The 14,183-nt window shown below is 40.3% G+C and overlaps 1 protein-coding gene and 1 long non-coding RNA gene across 2 annotated transcripts in view; both read right to left on the bottom strand.

Moving 5' to 3' along the window:
* Positions 1 to 9,971, bottom strand: part of LOC118410562 (coadhesin-like) — an 84,594-nt gene extending 74,623 nt beyond the window's left edge. Inside the window, exons 1-2 of the mRNA XM_035812335.1 lie at positions 9,854 to 9,971; positions 8,440 to 8,826 (exon numbers count right to left, since the gene is read on the bottom strand). Coding sequence (XP_035668228.1) covers positions 8,440 to 8,826; positions 9,854 to 9,926 — 460 coding nt within the window. The 5' untranslated portion in view covers positions 9,927 to 9,971. The remainder of the gene's footprint in view (positions 1 to 8,439; positions 8,827 to 9,853) is intronic.
* Positions 3,343 to 5,071, bottom strand: LOC118410567. Its single transcript, XR_004830569.1, has 3 exons — positions 5,027 to 5,071; positions 4,255 to 4,457; positions 3,343 to 3,640 (listed from the first exon to the last, which is right to left on the bottom strand). It is a non-coding gene; the product is annotated as an uncharacterized LOC118410567 (long non-coding RNA).
* Positions 9,972 to 14,183: the final 4,212 nt, after the last annotated feature.

Genomic DNA, 14,183 nt, shown 5'->3' with positions numbered 1-14,183 from the left:
TTTTGAATATAAACTCTACATGCAATTACTGGTGTAGTCACTCTTTTGTATGAATGTAAGGGTAATGATCTGTCTGTGATTCCAAGATCAAGGGACGTAACATGGTAACGTAAATTACATCGTAAAAGTCACAAACGTCTTGAGGTTGACGGTCATATCATGTTTTCATTATTCGTGTTTTCTTTTCTCTGCCATAGGTTTTTTTTTTACGAAACAGCACAGTTAGATAGATGAATTGGTAAAAAAATTAAAGGAACATGCCTTTACGTGGGTGAACTATGCCAAATGGTTATTCGGTAATGCAATATTCGGTAAGGTAAGGTGTACGTAATGTAAATTATTGGGTAGGCAACAATAATAAAGTAATATTATAAGTGGATGTAGTCAGCTGTCCAAGTTCATTTACATGTAACAAGCCGGTTTGATTTATTATAATTGAAAAAAACAACAACAATGAACTAAAGTGATCTCTGTGGTTAGAATGCGGCAGAGTCGTACGTTTATTTTATTCCCTGGTGTTTTAGTGTGTTTCTTATAAAAAAAACCTTACCTACATGACCTGAAGGCAACTAGCAATGGCGGCCAAATCCTAATCTAATGTGATAGTTTAACATGCACTGGTACAGCCCAGTATTGTAGCCCGCTCCTGACGTTCGACAGCAATACCCCCGAAGAATGGGCCATGGGTTGGTTAGACAAGATAAGAATCGTAACGCAAGAAAGGTTTTGGAAATTTCATTTTATTTAGTCAGTGGATTAAGAGTTGAACAATACTAAGGAAATGTATGGCAAGGACTGCACTTAGTCAGACTCGTTGCAACGTTTTCAAAGTTCATTTTTGCCTCAACTTTTTTGTGCAACCTAGTGTAGTAAGAATGCGATACGAATCTTTGTGTTATAAATTATCGTCCAGAGAATTTTTAACTGGAACCTCCAGCCCAAAGGGACCGCCCTGCCATATAGCAAGGTCACGGCTAATGTATATCCCAAGCACCAACCTACTATCCATGAGCCAACTGTCAGCCAATCAGATATCCATCCTTCTGTTATGGGAGGGAGAGTTAACAGCCAATCACGTTGGCTCTTGACTGTAAGCAGCGATGTGATTGGCTGGCATAAATAGATAAGGAGAGTGCCAGATTGAGGTAGCGAGAAAAGGGGATATTGTGGGTGAGTAATCATTAGGCAGGGACAAACTATGACATTTAGCGTCTACAAGACCTAAAGGAAGACTGAAAAATATCAGATAAAAACAGAATATCCCCTTATTTTTGGTAATATCTACTAGTTTTCAGCAGGAAGTCTGGTAGCGAATGATTTAGAAATAAATTGATGTCTACTGCGTCCTACTCCGATTTACAAGTAACAGAAAATACACGATACAAACACATTCCCTTCACCTCTTTTATTTCTATTGTATCGAAAATAATACATTCTTAATTACTGACAAACTGATGTGATCCTCAAGATGTTTTCAATTCCCATCTGCTTTTTTTTCTTCTGAAATCGGTCTTTTCAGGTACAGCACAAATATTTAAATGGTGACCCAAAAAATACATTTGTTTCTGTTTCATTTCATAACAATATTCAAGGCCGTTATGTTGGAAGATGTCTTTTTTCTCAGCTACATCAAAATGTTTTGAACTCATATGGCAAAATATGTATCAAATGTTGTGATGCTGAATTCTATTTCTTTCTTTCACGATTCTATTGATATAACCTTGTATCATTTCAATATTCATATTATGTCCCATTATATGTTATGCAGGAAAGATCACATTCAATTTGTTTAAGTATTGTAGTAACACCATATGATAGCTTCCAGCTGGCATAATACTAGCAAAGCATAAAAAGTGTCATGTGCTATTATAAAATGTGATTTAATGGATGACCGCATGTTTAATGATTGTGGATTTTGATCTTCAAAAACAGCATGTTTCTTCTTAAAACATGACATTGAAAATAATGGGAAGATAGTCGAGGTGATAGGCGATATTCAGTTACAGTTACAATATACAATCCATTGTGTTCAAACCTTGCAGGCTTTTTTGTCCATTAAACACCGACTTGAATTTCAATTTGGGATTGCAGAGAACGTCATTCATAAGATTTAACTTTGTTTGACTTAACATTAGAGCAAAATGTGTAATTTATTGTACAAAGAAATCAAACTAGCGCTAGAAGATACTGAACGCTAAGCCGTATGCCAAGACAATAATATGTATATTGACCTAACTTGTGACCCAGCTGAAAACAATGATAATTATACTGCTAAATTTAGTATGCTTTCATTTCGTAAAGAAACAAATTTGACTGCAAGCACAATAACACTTTGTACATACTAGACATTTGACTGGTGTTTCATCCCTCAACTGTGACATGTTCTTTCCAATCGAAAATATGAACCAAAAATTTGCTGGCCTAACTGTCACGGCAATCTCAACCTTCACGTGCATCTACATTTTCTGGGTATTGTACGTAAGTACCTCCATTTCAGGTTTTTACATTTATTCGTTAGATGTACATTGTGCTATAATTGCAGTCTACATTTGTACTTTATAGTTCGTCATTCTTTTGCTCTACATATAAAATAACATATAGGATTAGTACGTATGACCTAATGTTATCGCCTATCCCATACTAGTGCGTGAATCAAAATATCACCATGCACGTAAAATTGTAGAGTTGTATGTCTTGCGTTTAGGTATTTACTATAGATTTTGTAGCTTTGCTATATTGTTCTTTTGTTCACTGCTAAAACATGGAATGCAACAGAAATGATTGCAATGCTTCCAAACAGTTTTCAGTGTGATCAATACTTACAACTGTATTTGAATGGTACAGATGATTTCTAATGTAACCTGTACTAGTGGTGCAGGTATGCAGAAGGAAATATATATGAGAATAAAATATTTAAAAAATCCCTCTTAGATAAACAAAAAGAAAAGATTTCGAAATATAAGACATTCAAATAAATTGTGACTGTCCATCAGCATATAGATATGTTGCATTTGTTATGGAGGTATTTGGCTAGGTAAGCCTGAATGTTTTTCTGCATAATGCAAAAATCTGCGCATAAAAATATGTATCACTATACTCCATATTTCAAGGAATTTCATAATACTATATTAATAGTGCAGTAAGTACGCATTTGGAGGGGAGCGGATAATTCTCCTAATGATTCGGTAATTGTGATTTTTCCATCTGATAAAAATAATTTTTTGCTTGAAAAACAGTGGGTGCTAGATTTCTGCCAATTCGTAGTTCTTTAATCCTAATTGAATGTTGACATGGTACCATTCAAATGAGCAAAAGGTAAGTAGTGAATGGGAACTAGTACATGTGTTAATTACAATTAGCATGCATTAACTTTGGAATCAAAGAAATCTTACAAAGCACTAATACTATATGTAGCAAGTAGCAGATCAGTATTATATTGTTTTGTAGTATCTAATCAAAAGAATATATATGATATATGATATGATATGATATGATATATGCTATAATGTTCAAGGCAAGGCTCTTTCATTACTTGTATAACTTTGACAACATTCTGGTGCTGCTATAATGTTGTCCTGACGTCATAAGGCTGTTCTGCTGACGTCACGTGCATCATCATCTTACTGGTTCACATTGTAATCTGCAAGAGGGGTATGAAATGTTTGTAATAACATACATCTAAGACATAGAATGTCCAATTCTTATTGCAACATGTCTATATCGTTCTATCATTGTTCTCTTGTAGTTCTAACTAGTGTCTGAATGAGTAGTAGAATCTGACCAAAATAAAGTAAACAGTTCATTTTCCACCAAAAATCCAGTTGTGAACTGTGAAGGTCCAGCAAGAATAGCACTTGGGTCTTCGTTAACTCAACTGGATATTAGGTTCTCTGGCCCAACGATTACTTTGACGTTTATCATTCTCCTATTCTGGTAATGTTTTTACAATTTTCTGCAGCACACAAAAGAGTCTAGCACAGACTATGACTTGACCTTGGAAAGTGTCAGTGACATCTGTCTAGTAAAATGATTCAACTCGTTGGAGTCTCAGCTTTCTAGTTTCTGGATGTGACACATGAAGACAGTGATAATGATATAACTGTATATAATGTGATATGTGCCTAATGAATCATGGCTTTGGCCAAGGTGGGTAACATTGCTAGAACAATATGGCCATAAACACTACATTTAATCCCTACTAAAGTCTTGAAGTACACGCAATTTGTCGAAAGTATGAATAAGCTTCATGCTCACCGAACTGGCAGATGTAGGGCCGCCTCACACCGCAGTCCATGGGGTCCCAATGCGACTCGCGCCGAGTCCTCCGCAGTACCACACAGTCCATGTCCACGTGAGCACTGTCGGACCGGAAGTTACGATAGCTTCCCAGCGGGGTCCTGTCGTTCCACATGAACTCACCCTCCGTGTTCATGTCATCCAGGCCAATCCAGTACTTCCTATGACGAAAAGTGATTGAATATATTGAAGGCAGATGTCGGGGTTTCTTTTTTAAGAAAACGAAGAAAGCTATTGCTATCATTTGTCAAATAATAAAAAAATAAGTGTATCGATGATAAATCTTATGTATTATTCACAGAAAATATGCCAGACGGAAAGATGAATGATAAGTAAAGGAATACAATACAGCTTGCCTAATTCGTTCTATTCTAATTGTGTAGAGTATGTCAGATTGGTTGGTCCTTTGGTTATTTGGGCCAATATCCAGTACAAGTATTCTTCCGAGAAAGACCTCACAACGTTAAAACCTTTTTTTCTACTCCAATGGCAAGTTAGGTTTCCAAATTACTTTTTAAAAGTCAGTTCTAAAAGAAATGTAAAAAAAAAGATGTTTGATAAGCTACAGATTTGAAGTGAAGGCATTACAAGATGACGAATTAGAAAGCATGGGACTAGATGAATATGATTATCACTTCACGTTACTATCATTTGATGTTTGGAGAATCTCTGATCTTGATGTCGATTCTAATGACTTTAAAAAGTGTTAAGTGATACTTGTGTTATTTACCATGGTCTCTTGCCTCTACCGTTCTTCAGGTGGTTATTGATGAATTTCTGCACACCAGGATCTTTGATCAGAGCCAACGTCCCGCCGTTGGACTCGCATTCTTGTCGGGCTGCCCTGTAGTCCAGCCGCCCGTTGATCCTGGCAGAGGCCCAAAAGCAGTGGTCTTGGTACCTGCGGAAGGTCCTGGCTGGGCTCAGGCCAGGGTACAGGTCCGAGCAATCTGAGATGGGCAAGATTCCTCATTTGAATAACATACATATCATTATGAACATCTCAAGCTATCTGCATGCCTAAAATGATACCAATCCGTCAATCCTTTCTGCAGTTATCCTCTTTGGAATTTCTTGAAAAAAAACGCCCCTGCAGTTCCTAAATTATATGTTAGGGGGCTGAAACTTGCCCAACTCTGTCTTGACACTGCAATCTATCTACCAGCCAAATGTCAAGACTATATCAAGTCCAGGACAAAAGATACATAGAAAAAACTATGATATAATATTCGCATTTATTGTGCAAATGTACTTCTATTTTGCATAATTAGTATGTCATTTTGTACAGCATTGTTTAAGGTATCTACATCTACAAATATTATGAAAATCCGTTGTTCCCTTCTTGAGTTATCGTCTTCAGAACTTTTGGAAAAAAAATACTCCTGCTATCCCAAAACTAGACGCTAGGGGGCCCAAAGTTATGTCACTAATTTCTGAACACAAGGGCTATATAACACCTTAAAATCGTGACTATAGTTTGTTCAGAACACGAGATAGCAAACCCGGAAGTTGCGCTGCAGTACCAAGGGAAGCCACTAGGGGGCCAAATCTAATCATTTCCAGCTTTCATTACACACTACCAACACACCAAGTATGAAACCAATAAACCCAGCCGTTCTTGAGTTATCTTGTTTGCACACAGACACACAGACAGGCACACAGACAGACACACAGACAGACAAACGAAGGGTAAAATATAACCTCCATGACATTTCATGGAGGTAATAAGGGAACAGACATTGTAGGGAATACGGACACTGTAGCGATACTAAAAAGTACAGAGGTACAGACGTTCTTTTACGAAACTCTAGATACTCCTTAACTGGCACCTGTAGGGACTTGAACGGGGGGCAGACTTATTTTGGTATTATAGGAGCCTGTTTATAGGAGATAAGAATAAAATTAGTAACTTAGATTTTACCTGGACAGGACACCCCTGTATCACAGTCCTGTGACTCCTGATCTGGTCCGTCACAGTCTGCCCCACCGTGAGCTGGTGCAGGATTGGTGCAGGTTCGGTCCCGAGTCTGCTCACCAACTCCACACGTCACACTACAGGCGGACCATTCGCTCCAGTCAGACCAACCGCCATCAACTACAAGGAAAATAAATTCTAAGTTTGCTGAAACAAACTGGAAGTATGTTGAGGAGGAGCACTCAATTTGCTCATTGATTTGCATCTATGAGGACTTGAACAGGAGGAAACGTATTTTGCTTTCATTGGAAACATCTTTTTGGAGATTAGTGTGATATATGTCCCGACGAAAAATGGAAATATTGTTTTGGGCGTGCCTGTATGCGTGTCTGTGTGTGTTTGTGTGTGTCTGTGTATATTTGCCTTTGTATTTGTAGTAATTTTCATAAGCAGAATATTTCATGAAAAGGTCAAGTCTCCAACATACGTATGGACGACTCCCTGTATAGATACATCATTTTTATGAACTTTTAATGTATTTATGATACCATTAGTATGGAGGCACAGAAATCGTAGGGGATACGAACACTGCAGGGATACGAAAAGAGTGCAAACGTTATTATACGAAATTCCAGAAACTCCTTAGCTTACACCTGGGACTTAAACGGGGGAGACTTATTTTGATATTATATGAGACTATTTATAGGAGATAAAGTTCATAACTCAGATTTTACCTGCGCAGGACACCCCTGTATCGCATGCTTGTGTCTCCTGAGCCAGCCCACCACAGTCTGCCCCACCGTGAGCTGGTGCAGGATTGGTGCAGGTTCGGTCCCGAGTCTGCTCACCAACTCCACACGTCACGCTGCAGGCGGACCATGAGCCCCAGTCAGACCAGCCGCCATCAACTACGTGGAAAACAATTCAGGCTCTCTGGTATAAACTGAGAAACAATTTGCTGCATGAGAAAACTGAAAAGACTTTTTGACTTGCATTCATAAGGACTTGTGCAGGGAAATCTTTTTCTTGACAATCACCGTTAGATGTAGGCAAGTATTGTATAGCTATACAGTATAGGGTAAAGCTATCTGGACAGGACTCTACTTTGTCGCATGCTTGTGTTCGCCCTAATGGATTAAATATTTCTTATGATTGAAGCATGGTGATATTCATCAGGGTACAGGAGCCAAAAGTGTGCTTTGTTGGTAAAAAAGGCCCCAAATCTCAAAATTAAGCATTTTGTTGTACTGTATGCCAAAAGTGTTAATGGATCTATGTGCCACATGGTGTGCGCATATGTCCAAGGCACTCCTATACCAGCCGAAAATTGATGCGGGCGCAGATGTCATCCATATTATCAAATCAACATGACCTTAGTTGCTTTGTCTTTAAAAATGTGCCCCTCCCCAATCAATTTGAAGTGGTTTTTGCCAGCATAACTTGAAATGCACATTTCCAAATACACATCACAGATGACTGTGAGCAAGAAGCATATGAACTTGCTATGATGCTTTTGACAGAGCAGCAACTGGTACAATTAGATCAGTACATTTTCATTTTCGTCAACTGTTAAAGACTAAAGCAGTCCATGAGACAGTTTGATCTTTGTAATTTCCGTTAACATTTTAAACTGTGTGATAAACATTAGTGAGCCATTGGTACAAATGTTCGTTTCAAATCTTGTGGCCGAACTTAGCACAATCTCCAACCAGATTCACGGTGGCGTAATATAGATATATAGTATCAACCCTTCGGCGGTAAATGGTCTCACTTTGGCAAGCTAATTAACCTTCTTGGCTGGCTTTGATAGCATATTACGCCATTGTAGGATCTGCTTGGAGATTAACTAAAGTACAGGGTTTACAATAACATGTTGGATGGTATGATACTGTTTTTTTGCATCAGAAAACTAAAAGGTACCAAATACACGCAAGAAAATATTTTTGAGATAGATTTAATATAGTAGTCAACAACTCTAATTCCTGTACTTTCCCAAACTCGCGCCTTGGGTGATATCTAGCTAGTGCTCTGTGGAGGGAGGCAGACGAAAAGAAATCGTGGCTGCACCCACAACCACCAACCTCCACATCCCCCCCCCCCATCCCCCCCCCCCCACCCCCGAGGCTCCCAAACGGTACATCTTGGTGGGTACTAGGCCTATACTTACTGCAATCTTCATCTGAATCATGATTCTCTAGTTCGAAGCTGGGAAACTGTACATCACTCACCACTCATCGCACCGGCACCGCAGTAGACCAGGCTGCACGCAGGAGCCGCGGGGAGTTTATACACGAAGTAGCCGCCGCTGCAGGCCCGCACCTGGATGGTTGTGTCCCACCTACATGTGTTACTGCCCCAGAAGGCACACGCCTGGCGGGAGACTTCACCGTCAGCAAGGGTGGGATGTTGTCCGTTCATCCACATCGGGGCGTCGGTGCCGCACCTGTTCACGCTCGGGGGCGCCTGTGTCGGCATGGCTTCTCCCGCTGCACCCGTGAAGCGGTACCACTCTCCGGCAAACCCATTGTCACACATATTCTGGGTACCGTCGTTAGTCTGTTGGACGTTCCGCCATGGCTCATTCAGTTCAATGTAGTTGCTGGGCATACACGGATCTGAAGAAACAGGAATGGGTAGAATTGATATTGGGAATCGGTCCTCCAAAATTAAAATGTAAAGCTGTGTGAATAGGCCTAAAGATAGGTTGTTAGAACTGGTTTCAACACTTCGCTACAGGTCCAATACTTTTTTAGCTGGAAAGTAGTTAAAATCCCACAGGGAATCAATCTTAAATGATGTACAGTACTAGCCAATTAATTGCACAACGGATAATCGCACACTTCTGTTAATTGTACGAAGTCCACGAATCCAATGGTGGTGCGGTCCAGCTTAATAACTTCGATTTGTTGCACCATTCGGATAATTTCACGAAATGCACTGGCACATTAGGGTGTGCAATTAAGCGACTTCCACCCGCATTTACAAATCCAAGTGCCAAAATTCAGATCATTTGTTTTAGATACCAAGAGTTAGATAAGTGGATATACCAGTGAAAAAATATCGGAAAATGTTTTTGTTTTTTTTAATCTGTAGTCGACGTATTCCCAAGTTCTTCGGTAACATAAATAACTCAAAGCTGTTCGTTTGATTTGGTTTGGGTCAAAGTCAATTTAACCTAGCCCTCAATTTAACCTAGGCCTCTCCAAACGCCAGTATTACGCACCCGAAGCAGGATGGCAGAACCGTCTAGGGAGCTGATCTGGTACTGCAGGCGTGGGTTCAAACCTGGGTTCAAACCAACTTCTAACAAAGTGTTGTTTCTTTGTTCATCAAATCCCATGCTGCTTTTTAAAGTAAACAAACTGAAGACTTTAACCGCTCTCTTTTATTTGATTTTATTAAAATCCAGGCTTTCTTTTCAGGATACGCACCGGCCAACTTTGTTTTCAAAAGCTTTCTTGTTTGGTGACAAAAGTTGATGTAAAGATGGAGTGGTATAGGTTTGGGCTCCCTAGCAGCTTGCTCTGGAACTGCAGGGACTGTTTGTTAAAATCTTCAAGAGGAGTACTTGAATAAAGGATTCTATGATATTTGGCAATGTATGTAGCTTAGACAGAGATGTACACAATGAAATTACCTTACCTTGACCAGTCACACCAGTGCCCATAGCGACGAGGACTAGCAGCCCCACGGATACCGACACTCGCCGGTCCATGATGTGTTCAGGCTAGCTCACCTGGAACAAAAGTCATATTATCTCACTGACGTTGCTCTGACCCCCATGCAGAGGAAGGGAGTGTGTGGAGTACTGGAGCGGGAAAGTGTAGTGATGACACGAAAGAAGAAGACTGAAGTTGTGAGACGATGGCAGACGGCTGCTACATTCTACAATGATTTTTTGTTACCCATGAATTTGCAATGATAATATCATATAAACGTACAAGTCTTGACTAAAAGAACAACAAAACACGCAAAGCGTAAAAAGATTCATTTTGTATCGATGAAATTCCTCTCTTGCGCATGCTTTACCCTGGGAGCCAAACAGGACCGTGTAGCTAGCGAGTTTTGTTCGGGACCCAATGCAGTCCGCCCGCCGATCTCACATTAGCGCCCCGGGGAGTTTAAGCTCGAAGAAGTTATTGCTACCTTTTAAAGGGCAGGTGGACCTTTCGGGCTTAAACTCCCCGGGCGCTAATAGGAGATCGGCGGGCCTGACTGTCTTGGGCCACCGAATAAACTGTCCTAGCTGCCCGATCCCGGCTGGTCCCCAAGGTAGCATGCTTGTTCGGGAGACAGTCAGTGTCAACCCTGCAGTTGCCAGCCATGTGTCAGGAGAACTTTGCACCCATTCCATGCATACAGCTGGGACTTACGTTGTGTTCTCAACGTTTCGCGGGCATTAACATCGTATCCTGCATACTGGACCCATTCCACAGAGGTAAGACATGTCTTGGCCGTACCAGAAAAGGGCTGAACCATACGCCTACTGTGAAGGCCATTCCACCAGTTAGACTAACGTCATATTTACACAAAGGGGCCCGGCTGGGCAGATTTGGGGAACGAAAATAACTATATAAAAGACAAAAAACACAAAACGGACCAAAAATAATTCAACAGCATGCATTGTGCATATTTATTGGCATAAACTTTAATTTTTTGTTTCCGCAAACAGCCCAGCCGGCCCCGGGTAGGAACAATGACGTAGTTCTTAGGCTTTTTATGGTTCACCTGAGTGGAAAAGCTCTTAGGCCCTATCCAGCTATCGTCCCCCTGGCGACTGCATCTGTAACTGCTAGTTCGCATCGCAATTGATAACTTCTAAACCCCACTATGACAGTAGTTCTTCGAGTTACTTTGCCTAATTGTCAAAGCCGTATCTCTAGGAAATGCTCATATCTAGCAACTTATCAAAGCCAAGTGCTATGAACTCCAGACAGGATAGCACAGCCTCCAACGTCAGTCAAGTTGTTAACTGTGCCTCGTTCTTGTCTAGTTAGCCCTATACCGTTCCTTGCATTAATTTTACCTGTTTGCCACTGACCCTTAGCAACACTTCTCTTCTCTATCATCCTTAGTGCCACTTAAAATCCTTCTTTTCCTTGAAATTTTTGCCTGGAGACTTTTTGAGTTAGAAGGGACAGGTAGGGTCTAAGCTTTCCTGTTTTAGTCAAAATTTGTTCAGTTCAGTAGTTTAGTTGGCGTAAGGACAGATTTGAGTTGTTTAGTGCCACCGGTTGAATCAGGAGGGTACTGGGGTCAAAGGTAAAGGTTCTTTCAAATATACACAGAGGACACAGGGCGAGCTTTTCTCGGAGATTGAGCCGAACAACCTCCTGTTTTCTTTCAATGGTTATAAACTAGACCCAAGTGACTTTCTGTTTGAGAAGAAATTTTAAGATTGAAGTGTGAGTTAGTACTTTTTTGAAGCCTTCTTTCAGTGTATTTCAACATGCTTTCATATGGACAGCCCTAACTTCGTGGCGTAGGGCGTGGCATAATAGCGCGTTCGGCTCGGAATCTAGAGGTCCTGAGTTCGATCCCCGCCGTACCCCCGACGTTGTGCCCTTGGGAAAGGCACTTAACACGACCTTCCTTACTTCACCCAGGTGTAAAAATGGGTACCTGACTTCGGTCGGGGAGGTAAAGGACTACATTTACCTTCTGTCTGTACCTTGTATGTGGCACTGTTAACATGAGTTACAAGACTTGAGTGCAGTGCCACATTGTCCTCCTCTGTCCAAAAGCAAATAGAAAAAAAAATTCGATGTCTGCCCATAAGCCATCTTGACTGACACCACCAAGGCCACTCCTTCTACTCATTATTCAGTTCAGTGTGCAGTATGACAGAGTAGATAATTTGAGGCATTTAAGTGCAGATAAAATCAACTAATTAGCGGCATCGAACTCTGACCCCACGTGGCTAGAGCTAGAAACCTTCACTTCGGTGGCCAGTCAGGATTAATTGAGTACGTCGCAGTACTCGATCAGTCAGAAAACTCTTAGTGAAGCTTCAATGTTTCATCATTTAAACTACTAAGCCCACTCCTTCTTCCACTCATCATTCAGTTCAGTGTGCATTATGCGGAGAGCACATAGTTAGACCCGAAGGCCCCTCCAACGTTACTGGTTACATATAGCTCTAACATGTGGACTGCTCACGAAGAGTGAGGAATAACTGACCCAATAGAAAAGCAGGGTTACGGACTTCAAGGAAGTCCAGGAAATTCCCCAACCCGTCTAGATTTAGACCGGAATGTATAGTGCCAAACTTCAGTAAAACAAACTACTGAACGTCCTGCATACCAACGGTGCATGAGAAGACAAAAGAGCCGTTGTGAAGATGACCTCACGTTTTTAGATACCTAAGGCTGTGCGTGCGCAGTTTAAGTTTATTGTGCACGAAGCTTGTAGCTCTGAAATTTCTCATGTTGGGAGGCAACCAGGTAAAGACAATACTGTAGTTAGAAGAGACTGGCATGAGTATCCCACTAGGTCCACCAACGTACAGAAACGTACCGTGAACTGGCGCAATTTCAATTGTGATTCTTTTTACTAAGTACTTTTTTTTTATTAAGTAACTAAGTAAAGTTAAAAAAAAAAACGCAAGTGGCAATATGCCATCAACATGCCGTCATCATGCCACCAACATACTATTCTTGGGAGCCAATGGACATGAAACAAACGAACGCGTCATTACACACAAATGGCACGGACTGAAATCTGGTATATGGTCCACCTTGTTTATGTTACTGAGTCTTTTTACGTTTAATGGATCCGGACGTACACTTCGTTGTATGTTACCTATGTTGTGCCATGTATCATAAGAGAACATAAGTTTATCATTGCAAATCTCTTTTTGACACATTTTAACAATTGGTTGACATTCATTGACAACGCTGCAATTTAGAACAAGAATGGTGTTAAAAAAACACCTTGGCGACGCGGGTTCTGATGGATTTGTGAGTCTTGGTATGAAAAAGATGTTTATTTGCTAGCCATGCTCACAACGCAGTCTTGAACGCACACATATCCATGCAGTGATTCCATCTTGGGAGAAGTCTCGCAAACACAATTAACGCTAGAAAAAAGTTAAGCTTGCCTCAAATTGCTTGCGGTAAATTATGAAAATCTATATTTACCTTCGCCAAATAGGTTATAATTGGGCATGTTTAGCCGCCAGGTGACAACCCCTCTATCCATAACCCCCTATACCCCATAGAAATATCTGTGTGTGTGTCTGTGAACAGCAAAACTTGATAAGTCTTGGATGGATATTTAATGGTATTTGGTAGGTGGGTAAGGGTCAGGAAATCGAAGGTCGATAATGGATCCCCTACCTACTCTCTAAGGTACTGCAGCGGAACTACCGTTTTTATATTTCATGTTTCCTGACATGTCACGGTCTTGATTTTTTAAAGGTGGGTATCTCTTGGGGCAGAGAGTAAGTGCTGTAAGTTTGGGTTCCCTTGCACCTTTATTTCTGGAAATTGTTTAAAAGGTTATAAGAAAATAAATCAAGAATGTTTCGACGGATCGTTATGTTTTATTAGGTTTTGTAGGTCTAATGTATTTTGCATATAATAAGATGCTAAATATGCAAATCAATGTCTAATTTGCATAAATAATGAGGAAATTTTATAAATCCCTACATTCCATGAAACTTGTCACATATGTAACTGAGAAAGACCGAAATTCTTAGGAAATCAATCATGCAAATAGATACCTCATTTGCATAATTAATGACATGATACTATAATTCTATAGTAGTAAATGATGTCAGTTTCATATTTGAGGCATCACGAGGCAAACTAAAGCGAAAATTATTTAACATAAATCATTTAAATCGGCAGGGTACGTCACATCTAATTTATGAGGAAACGCTACAACAGCCTTCTTTGCTATAAGATAAGATTTTCATACTAAGATAAGATTTACATAGTTTAAACTTTTCCCACCTTTTGTTTCCTATACA

Source organism: Branchiostoma floridae, chromosome 2, assembly GCF_000003815.2.
Source record: "Branchiostoma floridae strain S238N-H82 chromosome 2, Bfl_VNyyK, whole genome shotgun sequence".
Lineage (NCBI taxonomy): Eukaryota > Metazoa > Chordata > Leptocardii > Amphioxiformes > Branchiostomatidae > Branchiostoma > Branchiostoma floridae.
This window is presented reverse-complemented; position numbering and strand designations above follow the sequence as displayed.